The following is a 22,438-nucleotide window of genomic DNA, read 5'->3' as shown; positions in this document are numbered from 1 at the left end:
CCCTTCCTCTCTAAGAATCAGTGAAGATATCCTCAGGTGATGATTAAAAAATAAAGAAACCCAGCCATATTACACATTGTTTAAAGATAAATACTCAAGAAAGATAAACCCCAAATTCAGGATAATGGTTACCACTGGGTGGAGGGGCCACAGGGGCTTGAACTATAATCATACTTTATTTTTTAACCTGGGTGGTAGGTACATGGATATTGGTTACATTAATTTTCATATAGTTTGATGTGAAATATTTAGAATACATTTTTTTAAGATAGCATCACAGCCCTTACATACGTAGAGATAAGAAACAAGGTCTATCAAGACCTCCCCAGCCCTGGTGTCTGAGGGCTAACACATGTGCAACAGTGTGTTCTCCTACCTGCCCAGTGCCCAGCTCTCCTTCCCCGTGGGGCCTGCCCACATGAGCTGGAGCACATGGCACAGATGCAAACCCAAAGAAGTTGAGATGGGCCTTGCCAGTTCTATGGAGAAGCAGGCTCCACGAGCAGGGCTGAGTTGGGCAGAGGAAGAGCCTGTGTCTGGCCATTCACAGCCACATACACTTGACCACAGTAGAGGAGGAAGTCCTTGAAAGCTGCCCCTGTGGATGGCAGGCACTGAGGGCAGAGAGGCTCGCTGGCTGCCAGTGCTGGACGAGGTTCACCCAGTCCAGGTGGGGCTGCTCAGTCTTGAAGTCCCCCCCAGAGGAGTATTTCTCTACAGTCCCTCTGTATTCTAGACTTATAAACACAGTTCTAAGCTAATAATATATTAACTTGCTCTGACATAATACTGAAATCTGAATCACTGAAAGATAAAATGAGAAGATAAAAGATAAAATCACTGAAAGATAAAATCACTAAAAGATTAAATGTCCACACATTTTGTATTAGCTTTCTATTGCTGCTGTAACAAGTTATCACAAATTTAGCGGCTTAAAACAATACGAATTTGCCCTGCTGGCATGGCTCAGTGGTTGAGCATCGACTTATGAACCAGGAGGTCACGGTTCGATTCCTGGTCAAGGCACATGCCCAGGTTGCGGGCTCGATCCCCGCAATTTTGTTTAAATCAAAGGCCTTTAAATGTGGAGCTGGAATATCCTGGATTATCGGGAAGAGCCCAATGTAGTCACATGCATCCAGCCATGTCAGAGGGATATGCGACCACTGAATGTCAGAGATGCAACATTGCTGACCAGTGGGGCCTGCAGGAAACCGTCAATCAATGATTCCCTCTCATCACCGATGTTTCTATCTCTCTCTTCCTCTCCCTTCCTTTCTGAAATCAATTAAAAACATTTTTTAAAAAAAACAATAACAACAAAAAAACACAACACAAATTTATTATCTTCCAGTTCTATAGGTTAGAAGTCTGACGGCGTCTCACTCGGCTAAAGTTGAAGTGGGCTGTGTTCCTTTCTGAAGGCTTTAGGGGTGGCTGTCCAGCTTCTGAAGGCTGCCCGTATTCCTGGGCTTATGATCCCCTTCTCCCATCTCCGAAGCCAGCAATGTTGCATCTCTGACATTCAGTGGTCGCATATCCCTCTGACATGGCTGGATGCATGTGACTACATTGGGCTCTTCCCGATAATCCAGGATATTCCAGCTCCACATTTAAAGGCCTTTGATTTAAACACATTTGCAAAGTCCCTTTGCCATGTTCTGGAACCAGGGTGTGGACATCTGTAGGAGGCCACTGTTGTGCCTACAACTCACCTCTAAGAGGATCACCGAGGCTTCTATCACTTGAGGAGCAAGTGGCTTGGCCACACAGTTAAGATATTTGGCTTTATCTTCTTGGATTCCTAAGAAGCTTTTGCTTGCATTAACACTTGTTCCAAAAATGGGTTTTCTTACACTCTGTTAGTGTCAACTTGCAGAAGTGTGTCAAAGGAGAAATAACATTCACTATGAGTGGATGGATCAGTCATCAGTATGAATAGCCTCGGGGATTGGGATAACTAAAGGCTGACTAGTTGATTTCCCAATTATTTATACTAAGGTTTTGAGATTGAACACATAAAGTAAAATATAAATGCCCTAGCCCAGTGGTCGGCAAACTCATTAGTCAACAGAGCCAAATATCAACAGTACAACGACTGAAATTTCTTTTGAGAAAACCGACTTCTGCGCACGGGCCACGAAGTTTCAGTCGCACTATACGTGCGTGTCTGCACGAGGTATTTTGTGGAAGAGCCACACTCAAGGGGCCAAAGAGCCGCAGGTGGCTCGCGAGCCGCAGTTTGCCAACCACTGCCCTAGCCTGTTTGGCTCAACATATAGAGCGTCAGCCCTCGGACTGAAGGGTCCCGGTTTCAATTCTGATCAAGGCATGTACTAGTAGCTGGGTTGCAGGCTCGATCCCCAGCCCTGGTCAGGATGTGCAGTAGACAACCAATTGATGTTTCTCTTTCTCTCTCTCTCTGCCTCTTCCTCTCCTTTCCACTTTCTCTAAAAATCAATGTGAAAAATATCCTCAGGTAAGGATTAACCAAAGGTAAATAAATAAAATAAAATATAAATAAAAAATGAACAAGTAAACCAGAATTCACAGAACAGATGAAGAACAACATGCAGCTATAAAGACAGTTAAACCTACAGCGCCTTCCTGGTAGCTAAAGCAAAACTGAAATGTAGTCAGTTACAAGATTTTTCATTATTCATGCAATGAAGATACAACCGTTTCTAAAGAAAAGCTTTTCCTGGTAGGCCTGAAGTCTCAAAGGAAGTTCTCATCCAAGCAGCACTAAATGAAACAATCTCTGTAGTAAACTGAGAAAGATGTTTCCTAGGATTGTTGAGGACATAACACCAAAGCACGACTCAGGAAAAGCAATTGTGTGAGGGCCAAGGCAGCATGTTCCCAGCAGCAGCTTTCCAAGAATAAACACGATCCAGAATGTGACAATTAAGTAGTGAAATGAGCATATGGCCAACACAAAAAATGAATTTATGATGAACACACACATACACACAAAAGAAATATAACATATCAATAAAACCAGTGTTTCTTCTGTGTAAGGGGATATATATATTTGATCAAGATGTAAAATGTCTTTTTATTGTGGGTTACTACTAGAAGGATGAAGGGGCTGCACAGATAACCCTTCAGAGATACAGGAGTTCTTAAACAAGTTCTTGATAAGAGCTGGTCAGCAGATAGATTGATGTTATATCCTCCAATAGGGTCCATAGTGGAAATATTGTTTCTTGCACTGGCCTTAGAATAGGATTTAGAGAAATCAAAACCAAGAAGGTGAGGAGTAGGGTTAGAGTATGCTTAAGAGAATGCTTAAGAGAACAAGAAAACAGATGGTAAGATTGGCATCTTCCTGTGGAAACAGGCTCCACCTGACTCAACAGCCTCCCACCTCTCTGACCTGAGTTCTAGTGAACCCAGACTCTTCCTCAGGAGGCTAGTCAGTGGTCCAGAGGCCCAGAAACTCTAATAGTACTCAAGGTAATACTGTGCCCAAATCCAGGAATGGATGAGTATCTTTCATAGTTCAGAGGGAACATGCACTGGGTTGTGATTTGTGAGAACATTTTTCCTAGAGTTAGTAATTTTCTGCTTTGCAAAATATTTGTTGTTTTCTAATTTTAATGACTATAGCAGATAAATAGGCTACCTTTTGAGCATTTTCTTTACAAGTTTCTTTATAACTTTAGAGCTACTAAAATAATAAATTAGGTAAATGTTTTATGTAATATATAGAGTGCTATAGTGAAGTGGTATGTTTGAGGGTAGTATTTCAGTTTTAATCTTCAACTATTGTATAATAATGGCTAAAGGATATCTTTTATAATACTGAGTAAAGAATATATCATTTTTATAAAAAGGCTCCTATTTTACTAAAGATGGGATCAAGGAGGAACTTGCGGGATCATTACAATAAGTTCAACTTAAACCCTGCATATCACACTGGTGACTGGATTCTTGATTCCTCTCAACAAATCCCTGGCTTTGATGAAACTTATTAAAGAGCTTCTAGGACTAGATGTTTTGCACTTGACAGCTGAACACCCAAAATGCTAGAGCCAGCCAGAAGGCAAAGGTGGGTCACCCTCTGTCTCAGAAGGTGATTGAAGCAGATAGCAGACTCAGAATTGTGAATAAGAACCAAGGGCAAGGGGTCAGAAGGATAGAGCATCAGAGGAGGTTTGAGACATCAAATTTAACTCTAGCAGACCACGAGCTCCTCAGAGAATGCAGAGTAAGCCTTCTGGAGCACACTCTGCATTTCAAAAACAAAGAACAATAACAAATCCCTTTTTATTTTGGAAAGTTCTAAACACATACAAAAGTTGAGAGAATAGTGTAATGAACCTCCCATCATTTCAACAATTATCAATATTTTTCTGCTATTTTTTTCATCTGTCTCCAACCATTCCCACACACAAACACACACACACACACTGCTACCTTTTTATTTTCCTGGAGTATTTTAAAGCAAACCTAGTCATCATATTAATTCACTAATAATCATTTCCCAATATGTATTACTAACAGATAAGAGCTTTTAAAAACACAATGATACCATTGTCACATCTATTAAAATTAATAACTTTAAAATATTATTTAATACTCAGACTGTGTTCAATTTTCTACTATTACCTCACAATTACCTTTTTATTTTTGTCTTCAAATTAGGGATTTTATTTATTTCTTTTCTTTTCTTTCTTTCTTTTTTATTTTCAAGAAAAATGATTTAAAATATAATAATGTTACATGCAATATACATTAATATTTCAAGAAAAACAATTTTAAATGTAGTATCACCTGCAATAAAAATTAGTATTTCAGCCGAAACCGGTTTGGCTCAGTGGATAGAGCGTCGGTCTGTGGACTGAAAGGTCCCAGGTTCGATTCCGGTCAAGGGCATGTACATTGGTTGCGGGCACATCCCCGGTGGGGAGTGTGCAGGAGGCAGCTGGTCGATGTTTCTCTCTCATCGATGTTTCTAGCTCTCTATCCCTCTCCCTTCCTCTCTGTAAAAAATCAATAAAATATATTTTAAAAATTAGTATTTCAAAAACAAAGATTTTAAATATAACATTACCAAAATGGTACTAACATAGTATAATATCACAAAAGTTGTAGGAAATATTAAAAATCTGCAAATAACAGGATTACTTATATTATATTCTAAAATATTTTTTTTCTCTGGTTCTATTTTGGTTCATCAGTTTATGTTGTTCATTGTATTCCACAAATGAGTGAGATCATGTGATATTTATCTTTCTCCAACTGGCTTAATTCGCTTAGCATAATGCTCTCCAGATCCATCAATGCTGTTGCAAATGGCAAGAGTTCCTTCTTTTTTACAGCAGTATAGTATTCCATTGTATAGAAGTACCATATTTTTTAATCCACTCATCTGCTGATGGGCACACGTAGGCTGTTTTCAAATCTTAGCTATTGTAAATTGTGCAGCTATGAACATAGGGGTGCATATACCCTTTCTGATTGGTGTTTCTGATTTCTTGGGATATATTCTTAGAAGTGAGATTACTGGGTCAAATGGGAGTTCCATTTTTGATTTTTTTGAGGAAACTCCATGCTGTTTCCCACAGTGGTTGCACGAGTCTGCATTCCCACCAGCAGTGCACGAGGGTTCCTTTTTCTCCGCATCCTGGCCAGCACTTGTACTTTGTTGATTTATTGATGATAGCCATTCTGACCCATGTGAGATGGTACCGCATTGTCGTTTTGATTTGCATCTCTCAGATGATTAGTGACTTTGAGCATGTTTTCATGTGTCTCTTGGCCTTCTGTAGGTCCTCTTTCAAAAAGTGTCTATTGAGGTCCTTTGCCCATTTTTTTTATTGTATTGTTTATCTTCCATTTGTTAAGTTCTATGAGTTCCCTGTAAATTTTGGTAATTAAACCCGTATCGGAGATAACATTGGCAAATATGTTTTCCCATGCAGAGGGCTTTCTTGTTGTTTTGTTGATGGTTTCTTTTGCTGTGCAGAAGCTTTTTATTTTGATGTAGTCCCATTTGTTTATTTTCCCCTTAGTTTCCCTTGCCTTAGGAGGTGTATTGGTAAAGATATTGCTATGACATATGTCTGATATTTTGCTGCCTATGGATTCTTCTAAGATTTTTATGGTTTCCTGTCTTACGTTTAGGTCCTTTATCCATTTTGAGTTTATTTTTGTGTATGGTGTAAGTTGGTGGTCTAGTTCAATTTTTTTGCATGTTCCTGCCAATTCTCCCAACACCATTTATTGAAGGAACTATCTTGACTCCATTGTATGCTCCTGCTTCCTTTGTCAAATATTAATTGAGCATATTGGCTTTGGGTTGATTTCTGGGCTCTCTGCTCTGTTCCATTGGTCTATATGTCTGTTCTTGTGCCAGTACCAGGCAGTTTTTAGAACAGTAGCTTTGTAATATAGCTTGATATCTGGTATTGTGATTCCTCCAACTTACTTCTTCTTTCTCAGATTGCTGCAGCTATTTGGGGTCTTTTTGTATTCCATATGAATTTTTGGAGAGTTCTTTCTAGGTCTGTGAAATATTCCACTGGTATCTTAATTTGGATTGCACTGAATCTATAGATTGCTTTGGGTAGTATGGACATTTTAATGATGTTGATTCTACCAATCCATGAACACAGTATATCCTTCCATTTGTTTATGTCTTCCTCTACCTCTTTTTTCAAAGTCCTGTAGATTTCCGAGTACAGGTCTTTTACTTCCTTAGTTAAGTATATTCCTAGGTATCTTAATTTTTTTGTTGCAATGGTAAATGGGATTTGTTTTAAAGTTTCTCTTTCTGTGAGTTCATTATCCTATATAATAAAAGCCTAATATGCTAAGTGTCAGGTTGTCCGTTCAACCAATCAAAGTGTAATATGCTAATGATATGCTAAGGCTGCTCAACCACTTGCTATGACATGCACTGACCACCAGGGGGCAGAAAGTTGACTGGTCAACCAGTCACTATGACGTGCACTGACCACCAGGGGAAGACTCTTCTACTGGTAGTTTAGCGTATTGCTGGTGTCTGGCTGATCAGGACTGAGAAGACAGGCCGGACATGCCCTGGAGCCCTCCCACAGTCCCTCCCTGGCTGGCCAACCTCCAGCATCCCTCCACGACCCTGATTGTGCACCGGTTGGGTCCCTTGGCCTGGTCTGCGCCCTCTCACAATCCGGGACCCCTCAGGGGATGTCAGAGAGCTGGTTTCAGCACAATCCTGCAGGCCAGGCCAAGGGAACCCACTGGTGCACGAATTCGTGCACCGGGCCTCGAGTTTGTGTATAAAAAAGCCACAGATTTCTGGGTGTTAATTTTGTATCCTGCTACATTGCCGAATTCATTTATTAAGTCTAGTAGTTTTTTTTTATGGAGTTTTTGGGGTTTTCTATGTACAATATCATGTCATCTGTGAATAGTGACAGTTTTACTTCTTTACCAATTTAGATACCTTTTATTTCTTCTTCTTGTCTGATCACTATGGCTAGCACTTCTAGTACTATGTCTAACAGGAGTGGTAAAAGTGGGCATCCCTGTCTTGTTCCTGTTCTTAGGGGAAATGGTTTTAGTTTTGCTCATTGAGTATGATGTTGGCTGTAAGTTTGTCATATATGGCCTTTATCATGTTGAGATATGCTCCCTCCAGTCCCACTTTGCTGAGAGTTTTTGTCAAAAATGGGTGTTGGATTTTGTCGAATGCTTTTTCTGCATCTATTGATATGATCATGTGATTTTTGTCTTTCAATTTGTTTATGTGATGTATCACGTTTATTGATTTGCGAATATTGTATCAGCCTTGCATCCCATGAATAAATCCCACTTGATCATGGTGTATGATCTTTTTAATATATTGCTGGATGCGATTTGCTAATATTTTGTTGAGGATTTTAGTATCTATGTTCATTAGGGATATTGGACTGTAATTCTCTTTCTTTGTAGTGTCTTTATCTGGTTTTGGAATTAGGATAATGCTGGCCTCATAAAAAGAGTTTGGAAGTGTTCCTTCCTCTTAGATTTTCTGAAATAGTTTGAGGAGTATAGGTGTTTGTTCTTATTTGAATGTTTGGTAAAACTTCCATGTGAAGCCATCCAGACCTGGGCTTTTGTTTGGTGGGATTTTTTTTTTTCCCCCTGCTTCTATTTCATCAGTTGTTATTGGCCTATTCAGGTTTTTTGATTCTTCCTGATTCAGTTTTGGGAGATTCTATTTCTCTAGAAATTTGTCTATTTCATCCACATTGTCCAGCTTGTTGGCATATAGTTACTTACAGTATTTTCTTACAATCCTTTGTATTTTTGTGGTGTCAGTGATTACTCCACTTTCGTTTCTGATTTTATTTATTTGTGTCCTCTCTCTTTGTTTCCTGATGAGTCTGGCTAATGGTTTATCAATTTTGTTTATCCTTTCAAAAAACCAGCTCTTGGTTTCATTGAATTTTTTGATTTGTATTTTTAGTCTCTATGTTATTATTTCTGCTCTATTCTTTATTATTTCCTTCATTCTACTTATCTGGGCTTTTCTTGTTGTTCTCTTTCTAGTTCGTTAAGTTGTAGGGTTAAATAGTTTATTGCTGATTTATTTTTTTTTTTTTAGGTATGCCTGTAGTGCTATGAACTTCCCTCTCAGGACTGCTTTTGCTGTGTCCCAGAGAATTTGGGTTGTTGTGTGTTCATTTACATTTGTTTCCAGGAAATTTTTTTATTTCTTTCTTGATCTTGTTGGTAACCTATTCATCCTACCTAATAAAAGAGTAATATGCAAATGGACCGCACCTCCACTACACCCACCAGCCAATCAGGAGCGAATATGCAAATAAACCCAACCAAGATGGCTGCGGCAGCAGAGAGCAGGAAGGAGGCTTGGGTTTCCCCTGCCCTTGCTGGCCTTGGTCATGGTCGGAGCTGGGCAATCAGAGCCAGCTGGGGTCCCCTGCAGGCGGTGTGAGCCAGCAGAGGTCCCCTGCAGGCGATCGGAGCCAGATGGGGTCCCTGTGGGCAATCAGAGCCAGCTGGGGGTCCCTGCCCAGGGCCCAAGCCTCAAACAAAGGCTTGCAGCCTTGGCTGGGGGTGGAGCCGGGTGATCTGAGCCAGCTGGGGGTCCCTGTCCAGAGCCCAAGCCTCGGCTGGGGGTGGAGCTGGGTGATTGGAGCCAGCTGGGGTCTCCTGCCCAGGGCCCAAGCCTCAAACAGAGGCTTTTGGCCTTGGTTGGGGGCGGACCCAGCTGGGGTCCCCTGAAGCCTTGGCCACTGGGGCAGAGCCTGGCAATCAGAGCCAGCTGGGGTCCCCTGTGGGCGATCAGAGCGAGCTGGTGTTCCCTGTCGAGAGCCCAAGCCTTGGCCAGAGGCTTACAGCCTTGGCTGTGGGTGGAGCCAGGCGACTGAGCCAACTGGGGGTCCCTGCAGGCGATTGGAGCCAACTGAGGTCCCTGCCCAGGGCCCAAGCCTCAAACAGAGGCTTGTGGCCTTGGCTGGGGGTGGAGCCAGGTGATTGGAGCTAGCTGGGTGTCCCTGCCCAGAGCACGAGCCTCGGCCAGAGGCTTGTGGCCTTGGCCGTGGGAGCGGAGCCTGGCGATCAGAGCCAGCTGGGGTCCCCTGTGGGCGATCGGAGCCTGCTGGGGGTCCCTGCCCAGGGCCTGAGCCTCAAACAGAGGCTTGCGGCCTTGGCTGAGGGCGGAGCCTGGAGATCCAGCCAGCTGGGGGTCCCCTGCCAAGGGCTGGAGGCTTTAGGCCTTGGCAGGGGCGGAGCAGGAGATCGGAGGAGGTAGGTGTGAACTACAGAGGAAACACCTTTTCTGACTGCCCATTGGCTAAGCTTCCTGTATGCCACTGGTAATATTCTTAGTAACTTGGGTATAAGAATCCAAAAAGGTGATCTAGGGCTTTTCCACCACACTTCTGGAGAAAAAAACGAAGGTCCGCTGCTGGAGGGCTAAGAAATGTCATAACCTGCCCTAGGCGGTTTGGCTCAGTGGATAATGCCTAGGCTTGCCAACCGCAGGGTCCAGGTTAGATTCTGATCAAGGGCATGTACCTAAGTTGCAGGCTCCTCCCTGGCTGGGGCCCAGGTCAGGGCTCATGCAGGAGGCAACCAATCAAAGTATTCCTCTCACTTTGATGTTTCTCTCTGTCTTTCCCTTTCTCTTCCACACTCTCTAAAAGTCAATGAAAACATATACTCAGGTGAGGATAAAAAAAGAAAGAAAGAAAAAAAGAAATGTCATATCCTATGAAAATAGATACATCTTGAAAATGCCTAAAGAAAGTTGTAATTTTTTCATGGTGAAGGGACTGGAGTCCGTGTTGATGAAAACACCTTGGTGGGTGTGGTGACTGGCAGTGGCTCCAGCAGCGGGGTGATGGGGCTGGTGCCTTCCCCTGATCAGCCCGGTTGTCTACCACAAAGGGAGGCCAGACTGCGGCTTAAGCCATCAGTAGGACATCCCCTGAGGACTCCCAGTATGTGAGAGGGGGCAGGCTGGGCTGAGGAGACCCCCCCCCCCAGTGCATGAATTTCGTGCACCGGGCCCCTAGTTGTTTAATAACATGCTATTTAGCCTCTATGTGTTTGAATGTTCTGGGTGTTTTTACTGTAGTTGATTTCTAATTTCATTCCACTGTCATCTGAGAAAATTCTTGATATAATTTCAATCTTCTTGAACTTGTAGAGACTTGTTTTGTGTCCTAACATGTGATCTATCTTTGAGAATGATCCATGTGCACTTGAGAAGAATGTATATCTGCTGCATTGGGGTGAAATGTTCTATAAATGTCAATTAAATCCATCTGATCCAGTGTGTCCTTTAGTCTCTGTTTCCTTGTTAAGTTTTTGTCTGGAAGATCAATCCAGTGCAGTCATAGGGGTTTTAAAGTCCCTTACTACAACTGTACTGGTATTGTTGATCTCTCCATCAAAGTCCTCTAGAAGTTTTTTATATATATTTATGTGCTCCTATGTTGGGTGCATATATGTTTACCATGGTTATATCCTCTTGTTGGACTGATCCTTTTAGTATTATGTAGTGACCTTTGCTGTCTCTTGTGATGGCCTTCATTTTAAAGTCTATTTTGTTGAATATGAGCATTGCTACTCCAGCTTCCCCGCCCTCCCCCCCCCCCATTTGCATGGAAAATTTTTTTCCATCCTTTCACTCTCATCCTATGTGTGTCTTTTGTTTTGACATGGGTCTCTTGTAGACAGCATATAGTTGGGTCATGTTTTTGTATCCATTCTACTACCCTACACCTTTTGATTGGAGCATTTAGTCCATTTACATTTAGGTTTATTACTGATAGGTACTTATTTATTGCCATTATATTTTTGTATGGCTAGGTTTCTCTCTCTGTTTCTTCTCATTACAGCAATACTTGTAGCATTTCTTGTAAAGCTGGCTTGGTGGTGATGTACTTCTTCTTTTTTTTTTAAATAAGATTTTATTGATTTTTTACAGAGAGGAAGGAAGAGGGAGAGAGAGTTAGAAACATCGATGAGAGAGAAACATCAATCAGCTGCCTCCTGCACACCCCCTACCGGGGATGTGCCCACAACCAAGGTACATGCCCTTGACCGGAATCGAACCTGGGACCCTTGAGTCTGCAGGCCGATGCTCTATCCACTGAGCCAAACCGGTCAGAGCGTGATGTACTTCTTTAGCCTTCTTTTTTTTTTTTTTTTTGTCTGGGAAGCTCTTTATTTGACTGTCTATATTGAATGATAGCCTTGCTGGATAATCTTGGTCTCAGATCCTTGCTTTCCATTACCTTGAGAACTTCATGCCATTCCCTTCTGGCCTGTAGAGTTTCTGATGAGAAATCAGGTGTCAGCCTTATGGGAACTCCTTTGTATGTAACAGTTTTATTTTGTCTTGCTGCCTTTAAGATTCTTTGTCTTTAATTTTTGGCATTATAATTATGATGTGTCAGAGTGTGGGCCTGTTTGGGTTCTTCTTGTTTGGGGTTCTCTGTGCCTCCTGAACTTGTGTGACTTTTTCCTTTACCAGGTTAGGAAAGGTTTCTGTCATTATTTCTTTAAATACCTTCTCTATGCCTTTCTCTCTTTCTGCCTCTTCTGGCACACCTGCTATTCTAATATTGTTATTTTCATGTTGTTCCATAGCTCCCTTAAGCTGTCCTCCTATTTTTTAATTGTTTTTTTTTTCTTTTTGGTTTTCTGATTGAGTGATATTTTCAACTCTGTCTTCTAATTCAGTGATTTGATCCTCAGCTTCCCCTAATCTGCTGTGTATTCCTTCCAATGTGTTCTTTACTTTCATTATGTCATTCTTTATCTCAGACTGTTCTTTTTTCATAGTTACTATATTTTTTTTCATGCTGTTGAGCATCTTTACCATCATTACCCTGAACTCTGTTTCAGATAAATTTCTCATCTCTGTTTATCTCTTCTTATAAAAAATTCTCTAGTTCTTTCATTTGGGGGTTGTTTCTTTGTCTCCTCATTTTGGCTTTCTATTTGGGTTTGTGACTATGTATTAGATAGATCCTCTACACCTCTCAATCTCTAGTGCAGGACAGTGTTTCTGACTAATTAGATCAGGCAAAGACTCAAAGCCTCCAGAGACTGCCTCTGTCTACAGTCTGATAGGATTCTGACTTGAATTATACCCCTAGGCATTTGTCCTCAGGTGTGGTGAGAGTTTTTTTTAACAGGGTGGGGCAGTTGCTACTGCCTGGAGGCTACTTGTTATTTTTAATCTCTTAAGTGGCCTCAGGGCAAGGTGTTTTCCAATAGGGTGTGTCAACTATCTTTCCCCCCAGGCAAGGTAGATGGCTATGTGGGAAAGATGTCCTCTGCCCTGTGAGGGAATGACTCAGTCCAAGAAACTTGGGGTGTATGCCTTCTGAGCTCTAGCCCCCAAATAGTCATGGTGTCTGCCCTCACAGCTCCAGGGCACTTCACCATCCCTCTGCTGACACAAGGTGGGTGGCTCCACAGGGAATTTTGTGCATTGGCCCTTTAAAAGGGTGCCTGAGTTTTCAGCTGTTACTCTCTGGCGGATAGCGCCCCACTGCTTTTCACAGCCAGATGTTATGTGGGTACCCTCCTCAGTTTTGATGCTCTCTGCTGGGGGGCCATGCTTGGGGATTAGATCCCAGAGTTCTCAGTGGCAATCCCCCACAGCTGTGATATCTCTCCAGGACTTCAGTTGCTGTCTGTGGGCATCCAGCCAGCCCTTTCGTGCCTCCACCCCTCCTACCAGTCTCTATGCGGTCTCCACTTTCAGTCCTCAGGTGTCAGGGTTCTCTCCTGCAAGTTTTCTATTGATTATTCAGGAAGTTTTTCTGTATTTTAGTTGTAATACCAGTTTGTTCCTGGGAGCATCCACTTACTCTGCTACCATTTTTAATTCTCTCCAAGTTAGGGATTTTAGAGTCTCACTACTCAAACACCAGGGAGCTTGTTAGAAAATCATTGGTCTAGAGAAAAAGAGGTTTTCTGTAGTAGAAAGGGCATTAGGTATTCAGTAAACATTGAGTACAGGTCCAGTGCTGCCCCTTAATGATCTGGATGACCAAGTACAATCCATACAGACTACCTGGGTAGGCAGGTTCTTTTTTAAAAATATATTCTTATTGATTTCATAGAGGAAAGGAGAGGGAGGGAGGAGAGGGGAGAGAGAGAGAGAGGAGAGAGAGAGAGAGAGAGAGAGAGAGAGAAACATCAATGATGAGAGAGAAACTCTGATTGGCTGCTTCCTGCATGTCCCCTACTGGGGATCAAGCCTGCAACCTGGGCATGTGCCCTTGACCAGAATCGAACCCAGGACCCTTCAGTTTGCAGGCCAATGATCTATCTACTAAGCCAAACTGGCTAGGGCTCACAAATATCTTTTTATAGTGGGTTCGTTCAAATCAGGATGTACACAGGTCTCACATACTGCATTTGGTTGATTTGTCTCTAATCTCCTTTAGTCTATAATAGCTATTCCTCTCCTCCTCTTTCCTCGCGCCAATTGTTTACTGGTTAGAATTCTTCGCATTCAGGGTCTGTTTTCATGGTGTCATTTAATGTCTCTTTATCCACTGTTGACTGGTAGCTAGGTCTAGCAGCTGGCTTTCAGATCCAGTTGCTTTGGTGAGACTACTTCAGAGATGCTCTGTGCATCCTCCTGCATCAGGTTAGGGGGCCCAGGTCTGCTTGTCTCACCTCTAGTGTGGTTGAAATTGATCAGCAGGCTCAGGTGTTTGTCTGTTTGACCCATTCATTAAATGCTCCCTGTCAGGCTTAAAGGTTTTAGCAGCCATTATAATAGCCTAGATTCCTTATTTTATTCAGGGATGCAAAATATAATTTTATAAATGCATCTTTTCTTCTGTTTTCAATGAAGAACTCTCTCCCTCATTGATTATTTCTGAGATAGTTTGTACAAGAAAGACTGGGGCATATTTTAAAAGTGACACAATATATCTGACTCTCCCATTTGTGCCCTTTTTCTCATTCCAGCTTCCTAGTGCTGGAAAGATGAAGGTCCACTCTCATCTCATTTATGTCAGAAGCACAGTACTGCTAATAAATGACAGAATTTACTGAGTGCTCTCCTCTTATATCCTTATGCTCAAATTTTACTAGTCTTCAAGGCCCAACTCTGTACCCTTCACAAAGTCTTCCATGATTCTCCCACGTGGCCATCATCTGTTCCTCCTCTGAATTCTAGTCATCTCACAAACAACATCCTCCTAGATGTGAGTTACTGTATCTCTTTTCAAGAAACGTTTTCTTTACTCTTTGTAAATAATCATTTACGTACTTTATTTTCTTGCCTAGATTCCTTCGAAGCAGGGTTATGTTTGACTTAGTTTTCTTTCTCCATAGTGAGTAGCATTTAACCTTTTGTGGAAAGTCAATAATTACTCATTTATTGAAAAAAATATGCCCAGCCGGGTGTGGCTCAGCGGTTGAGCATTGACCTAGGAACCAAGAGGTCACCGGTTCGATTCCCGGTCGGGGCATATGCCCGGGTTGCGGGCTCAATCCCCGGTGTGGGTGAGCAGGAGACAGCCAATCAATGATTTTCTCTCATCATTGATGTTTCTATCTCTCTCTCCCTCTCCCTTCCTCTCTGAAATCAATAAAAATATATAAAAAAAAGAAAGAAAAAAATAAATGAATTAAAAAAGAAGAAAACTTTAAGCCTTCACAGCAATAGATGTTTTCTTCTTTTAAAGGTGAGTGGGGCTCTCTTGGGTCCTCTCTTCCAAGATGATCAAGAAAAGAAGGAACAACGGTCATGCCAAAAAGGGCCACAGCCATTTCACTGCACCAACTTTGCTTAAATGTGTGCCCAAGGACAAGGCCATTAGGAAGTTCAGCATTCAAAACACAGTCGAGGCCTCAGCCACAGCCGTTAGGGCCGTTTCCAAAGTGAGTGTCCTCACACCTAAGCATTTCCTAAGTTATATGTGAAACTCCATCAGTGTGTGAGCTGTGCCATTCACGGCAAAGTGGTCAGGAATCCTTTTCCTGAAGCCCGGAACAACCCCACCCCAATTTAGATCTTTGGGTGCTGCCCCATGACCTCCACCAAAGCCCATGTAAGGAGCTAAAGCCTAAGGACCAAAGATATATTCTCTGGAAAAAAAATATTTAAAAAAAAGATGAATGGGTATATTCTAAATTTAGTATATATGCTTATTTTTAATAATTTAAAAATGATAGACTTCTTAAATTACTTGCTATTAAAATAAATTAGGTTGATGAACCACCTTTTCATTATAGTGGATACAACTGGATTGTAACTCTATAACTATCTAGCTACCAAGACCACATTTTCATTTTCTTCTAACATATTTTCCTGTTTTATCTGCCTTTATTTTTTCCAACTTTATTGAGATATAATTGACATATAACATTGTGTAAGTTTAAGGTATATAATTTGTTTTGATACACTTATATACTGCAAAATGATTAACACCATTCATTAGCTAACACCTCCATTAAGTTACATAATTACCATTTCTTTTCAGTGATGCTTTTATCTTTAGATGCCATCTAAAGTAAACTATGAGTGCTGTTTCCCTAAGCACCCCTTAATCATGATTGTTGTAAATGGCTATTGGTATAAGGATGGTGGTAGCATATGCAACAATATAAGTAAGTTTCATTCACTATGAAAAACTGCACATATCTTTTGATTTTACATGTTCAAATAAACTAATCTGATTAGTCTTAACAGAAATCAGATGGGACATTATGTAAAATTTCAAAACCTGAAAATGCAAATTCAATTCTATACTTTGTGGGTAAATAATACTGCCACAATGCCAGTGTGTAACCATTTTATACCAACCATGGCTGGTAGGTATGATGCTTAACACAGAAGCTGCCAAATGACAGAAGTTGCAATTCTTTCTTTATGTTTCTGTAGCTAAGAAAAAAAGCATTTTATATTTCAGAGAATGAGAAGAAATAAAACTATATTCTATAACATCTATCCTATATAATAAAAGGCTAAGCGACCAGCTGACTGGCCTACTGGCTGGTAGGTATGATGCTCACTGACCACCAGGGGGCAGATGCTTAACACAGGAGCTGCCAAATGACAGCAACTTTGCAGAGTGCCATCTCGCACTCTGGGATCCCTCAAGGGATGTTAGAGAGCCATTTTAATAAGCAAATTTTTTGTAAGCTGACAATTTCTTAAACTTGTTAATAAAATGGTATTATGTATAAGAATGATAGCAAAGCAACAAAAAGTTTTTCTTACCAAGATATTAAGCTCTTCATTTAGACTGTGGTACTTATCCAGTTTGGCTCCCAATAAGGTAGGATCTCTGACATTCTTGGTTTCATTTGAATCAAAGTCTGTAACCTGAGATTAAATATTTGTGCTCACTTCCAATACTTTCACACTCTTTTGAGTATTTGAAAATAAATACTTTATTAGTGAAACAAAGAGATTTTCAGTGGCTAGAATAAAAGAAGCACGTATAGAACTTAGAGCTAGAAGGATTTAAACAAATTTACCAAGAGAATATACATATGTGAAATTGTATTTTTATATGGTAAAGACAGTACATAATAAATGTTAAACTCACGTTAATAACCTGATCTTGAAATGCTTTTTCATTAGCAATTAACTCTCTAAAAGTTGCAATTCTTTCTTTATGTTTCTGTAGCTAAGAAAAAAAGCATTTTATATTTCAGAGAATGAGAAGAAATAAAACTATATTCTATAACATTTATATATATATAAAAGGCTAAGCGACCAGCTGACTGGCCTACTGGCTGGTAGGTATGATGCTCACTGACCACCAGGGGGCAGATGCTTAACACAGGAGCTGCCAAATGACAGCAACTTTGCAGAGTGCCATCTCGCACTCTGGGATCCCTCAAGGGATGTTAGAGAGCCAGTTTCGACCTGATTCCCGCAGGCCAGGCCAAGGGACTCCACCTGCTCAAGAGACCCCGCACACTCCACAGATGCCCTTCGAGCTGAGGCGCCGCCCCAGGTGCAGCTGGCTGGGGAGGGACCGTGGGAGGTTGGCTCCAGGGCGTGTCCCACCTGTCTTGCCCAGTACCACCCCGCTGGCCACCTTCTAATTAATTTCCTTTCAATGTGCACAAATCCGTGCCCTGGGCCGCTAGTCCTATATAATAAAACCCTAATATGCAAATCGACCGAATGACGGAATGAACAGCAGAACAACCGGACGCTATGATGTGCACTGAGCACCAGGGGGCAGATGCTCAACACAGGATCTTCCCCCTGGTGGTCAGTGTGCTCCCACAGGGGGAGTGATGCTCAGCCAGAAGCCAGGCTCACTGCTGGCAAGTGCAGCAGCAGTGGCGAGAGCCTCTCCCGCCTCCGTGGAAGTGCTAAGGAACAGCAAGCTGAGTGGTAAGGTGCAGCAACCAGGCGGGTGGTAAGGAGCGAGGGGTCCCGGACTGCTAGAGGGCACAGGCTGGACTGAGGGACTCCCCTCCTCCAGTGCACAAATTTTGTGCACCAGGCCTCTAGTTTATAATAAAAAATAAAACCATGTACAGTCCAATTCCTGGTTTTGAAAAGAGACACTGTTTTTACAGCTTATTCAGAAAGGAGTTCACACAGCAGGCCTGAGGCTGCTATATTTAGAAAGGGCTGCTAGCCACGCTGCCCCTGACTGTACCTAGGAACTTGGATTGTAGAAGGGTTTCCATCATTTTCTGATACGAATGGCTCATTGTGCCTAACAAAGAATGTGGTTTATGCTGAATAACTCTTTCCATCTGGAGGGTCTGTAATTTTGGTATGTTCTAGGCAGAAAGTGCCTATGGGAAGAACCTCCAGTAAAAACACTGGGCACTAGGTCTCAAATGAGCTTTTTTGGTAGACAACATTTCACATGTGTTGTCACACCTCACTGCTGGGGGAATGAAGCACATCCTGTGAGACTCCATGGACAGAGGACTTGTGAAAGCTTGCATCTGGTTTACTTTGGACTTTGCCCTATGTGCCTTTGCCCTATGCCAATTTTGCTCTGTATCCTCTCGCTGTAATGAAAGCTGTGAGTATACTGTATGCTGAGGCCCTAGCCTCCTAGTGAATCACCGAACCTAAAAATGGGTTTGGGATCTCCAGGGAGCTTAATCTAATAGTCCATTGTTTTTTACAGTTAGGCTATTAAATTCTTCTTTAAAGAAAAAAAATGATGCTGGGACCGGTTTGGCTCAGTGGATAGAGCGTCGGCCTGCGGACTCAAGGGTCCCAGGTTCGATTCCGGTCAAGGGCATGTACCTTGGTTGCGGCACATCCCCAGTGGGGGGTGTGCAGGAGGCAGCTGATCGATGTTTCTCTCTCATCGATGTTTCTAACTCTCTATCCCTCTCTCTTCCTCTCTGTAAAAAATCAATAAAATATATTAAAAAAAAAAAAAAAAAAAAAGAAAAAAAATGAGCCAACTTTTTCCAGATGCAATTTATAATAATTTCTCATTTGCTCTTTTGTTCCTTCAGTATAACAACAATAAATCTTAATATTCAAACATCTCCAAATATCGGTGAAATAAAATGTGCTACACAGAATACTTTATTATGAACAATTTCCAATATTTAAAAAAAATAGAGAAAATCTTTAACGAACCATCCAGTTTCAACTACTTATAACTAATGGCCAATCTTGTATCATTAATGTTCCCAACCACTTCCTTCCCTCTCCATCACCCTTCACTGAATCAAATCATAGACATCATATAATCTCACCTGCCAATATTTCAGGAATTACACAGAAATTTACCAAAAGAACATAAATATATGAAATTGTATTTTTGTACTATCCTGCTCCTACCCTCAACTGGGCTTATTTTTGAAGGCTGGTTTAAGAAGCGGAGGCCAACCCAACTGGTGTGGCTCAGTGGTTGAGTGCCAACTTAGGAACCAGGAGGTCACAGTTTAATTCTTGATTAGGGCACATGCCCAGGTTTCCTGCTCGATCCCCAATGGGGGGTGTGCAGGAGGCAGCTGATCAGTGATTCTCTCTCATCATTGGTGTTTCTACCTCCCTCTCCCTCTGCCTTCCTCTCTGAAATCAATAAAAATATATTTAAAAAAGAAGTGGAGGCCAGTAATTTCTGTGCATCTTTGTTTATTTCTTGATTCTTATCTCTATATGTTAGCTAGGAGTCCAGGAGATTGAGTCTCCAGAACACCTGCAACAAATTCTCTATCCACTTCAGTTCAGAGAAGTAATTTCCTAATAGGACAGGACTAAATTTGTTATGATGACCCAATATCCAAGATTTGAATGTGTTTTTATTCCTTGAGCCAGACAGATCTGCCACTTTTGTATTCCTCTCAGATTAAAAACTGTGCAAGTTAACATCTTATCACACTCTCTATTTAATTTACTCTCTTAATTTTATTTTTCAATGTTAGTAGCACTACACCAAGAAAAGAATTAACTGAAGAAATTTCAGGAACCTCTCTTCCTTTACCCTTATCCCACATGAGAAATAAAATTATTGGTTTCAGTTTACACATTATTTTGAGTGATAAAGTTTGAAATCAGTATAGAAATTTCAAAATACACTATTTTTCAGGACTCAGTAATGCCATGTAAAAGAGAGAAAATAATCATACCACTTTTCTTGGCAGATGAATGAGACTGTCTAATACAGACTTATATCATAAAACAAGTCCAATTCAAACAATATATCTCTTTAGCAGGGGCCATAGTAAAGCTAATCTGGTCCACAAAAACATTCTTAAAATATATCCAAATTTTTAGGAATTCATTTATATTTTATGCTACCTTTTACTTTGACTGTTTTTTTTCCCACTAAAAATGGTATAATTTTTATTATTTTTTTAATCCTCACCCAAGGATATATTTTTATTGATTTGAGAGAGAGAGAGAGAGAGAGAAAGAGAGAGAGAGAGAGAGAGAGAGAGAGAGAGAGAAGAGAAGAGAGAAACATTGATCAACTGTCTCCTGCATATACCCAGACCTGGGATCAAACCCATAACTGGGATATGTGCTGTGACCAAGAATTGAACTTGTAACCTTTTTGGTTTAGGGGACAATGTTCTAACCAACTGAGTCACCTGGCCATGGCTATTATTATTATTTAAAATTTTATTGATTGATTTTAGAGAGAGGAGGGAGGGAGAGAAAGAGATGGAAGGAGAGAGAGATTGAAAAGAGAGAGATTTGTTGTTCCACTTATTTATACATTCATTGGTTGATCTTGTATGTGCTCTGACTGGGTATTGAACCTGCAACTTTGGTGTATTGGGACAACACTCTAACCAATTGAGCTACCCAGCCAGGGTGATACAATTTTTAGAATAAAGAATACATACAGTACCTCTTCATCTAAATTTTTCTTTTTAAGATGAAAGTTCTTCAATTTTTGCAGCATTGTATCACTAACTTTCTCACTCTCTTTGAAATGTTCAGCATCGGGATTGCTGATATCCTAAAGACAACAGTTTGAGAAGCTAGATTAATTATTTTTTTTCAGTAAAGCTAAAAGAAGGAAGGAAAAAAACACAAATGAAACACATCTCCCTCCCCAAATAAGTGACCAAATCAAAGGAGGTAAAATAATATTGAACTCAATTTTTTAAACTCAATTCTTTAATTACTTATAATAAGATATTCAATAAAGGGTTAGTGTAGAAAGAGTTCATATAGATTTACACTCATATATATATTGCTATTGGGACAGATTTATATAATCATTGGGACATTAATACTCATTTATAATAATTATACATGCTCATGCATTCATACATATAGCCCCTCTTAGCCTAGTGAGTTTACAAACCCAAATTTTAGACAAATTATTGTAACTAAAACCAAAATAATCAGACATCCTCAACAATACTAAACCTCTCCATATTTCCAGGGTAACCAGAATGAAGGCACTTGTACCAAAATAACCTAAGGGTCACAAGTGTATGCCTTATGTTCTGCCTGAGTTCTGTCACTTTATCATACGTGAGACTTTAGACAAGAAATTCAACTATTCCAAACCTTTCTTTGTTTTTCATGTTTTTTTAAAAAAAAAGCCTAATAATACAAAGAATGGTGTAAGAGATAAGCCATGAAAAGCAGGAACAGTAAACTTAAATGGCTCCAAGGACAGATTGGGAAGTCAGCAAATATTTGATGAGTGCCTATTAGGAACTTAACCTGTATTAGGTACAGGACATACAGCATACCAAGTCTCTAATCTTGAAGGCGTATGTCCTAGTGTGGTGGGAGATTCAGAATAAGCAAATAGTATTTGTTTGGCTCAGAATTAATCTACTAAAAAGATCTATACTTCATTATTGAGAGGTCTGGTAGAGAAGAAGCAACTAGCAAATTAAGACTGAGAAAGAACAGCCGCCGCCAGTGAGATGGGAGAAAACTAAACAAATATAGCGAGTAAGCAAATGTTTGAAGGGCAAGGTGGGGAGAAAAGGTTTACAGCCTAGGAGAGTCTGTGTCACAATCTAATTCCAATATTTAAAAACAAAACTTTAGGTAGATATAGTCTGTGGGCCACCACTTTGTGATATCTGGATAAAATGCTTAGCTCGGTATCTAGCATTAAATAAATGCTAGTGTATAACAAATTTAGCTAAAACAAAATAGAAATAAGGCTTGTGTTGGATCAGAAACATCACAAACCTATGTCACCAAACTTTGGCTCAGATGAATGCACTTAAGATTAAAGAAATCTATAATAATAAAAGCATAATATGCTAATTAGACTGGACAGCCGAACAACCTTCCAGATGTCACTCCAGACATCCTTCTGGATGAAGCCGCGGCGGTGGGGGCCAAGGCAGAGGCGGTTAGGGGTGATTAGGCAGGCAGCCGAATGGTTAAGGGCAATCAGGCAGGCAGGCAGGCAGAGTGGTTAGGGGCAATCAGGCAGGCAGGCAGGCAGAGTGGTTAGGGGCAATCAGGCAGGCAGACAGAGTGGTTATGGGTGATGAGGCAGGCAGACAGGTGAGCAGTTAGGAGCCA

At 41.0% G+C, this 22,438-nt stretch overlaps 1 protein-coding gene across 3 annotated transcripts in view; it reads right to left on the bottom strand.

The window, feature by feature from the left end:
• CAGE1 (cancer antigen 1) overlaps positions 1–22,438 on the bottom strand; it is a 68,705-nt gene that overhangs the window by 28,897 nt on the left and 17,370 nt on the right. The window contains exons 7-9 of one of the 3 annotated variants that reach the window (XM_054721498.1): positions 20,784–20,894; positions 17,034–17,114; positions 16,703–16,807 (exon numbers count right to left, since the gene is read on the bottom strand). In XM_054721498.1, the coding sequence (XP_054577473.1) occupies positions 16,703–16,807; positions 17,034–17,114; positions 20,784–20,894 (297 nt within the window). The remainder of the gene's footprint in view (positions 1–16,702; positions 16,808–17,033; positions 17,115–20,783; positions 20,895–22,438) is intronic. The other 2 variants (XM_054721499.1, XM_054721500.1) reach the window with 2 other exon arrangements.

The sequence above is a fragment of the Eptesicus fuscus genome, chromosome 9, assembly GCF_027574615.1.
Source record: "Eptesicus fuscus isolate TK198812 chromosome 9, DD_ASM_mEF_20220401, whole genome shotgun sequence".
Taxonomy (NCBI): domain Eukaryota; kingdom Metazoa; phylum Chordata; class Mammalia; order Chiroptera; family Vespertilionidae; genus Eptesicus; species Eptesicus fuscus.
This window is presented reverse-complemented; position numbering and strand designations above follow the sequence as displayed.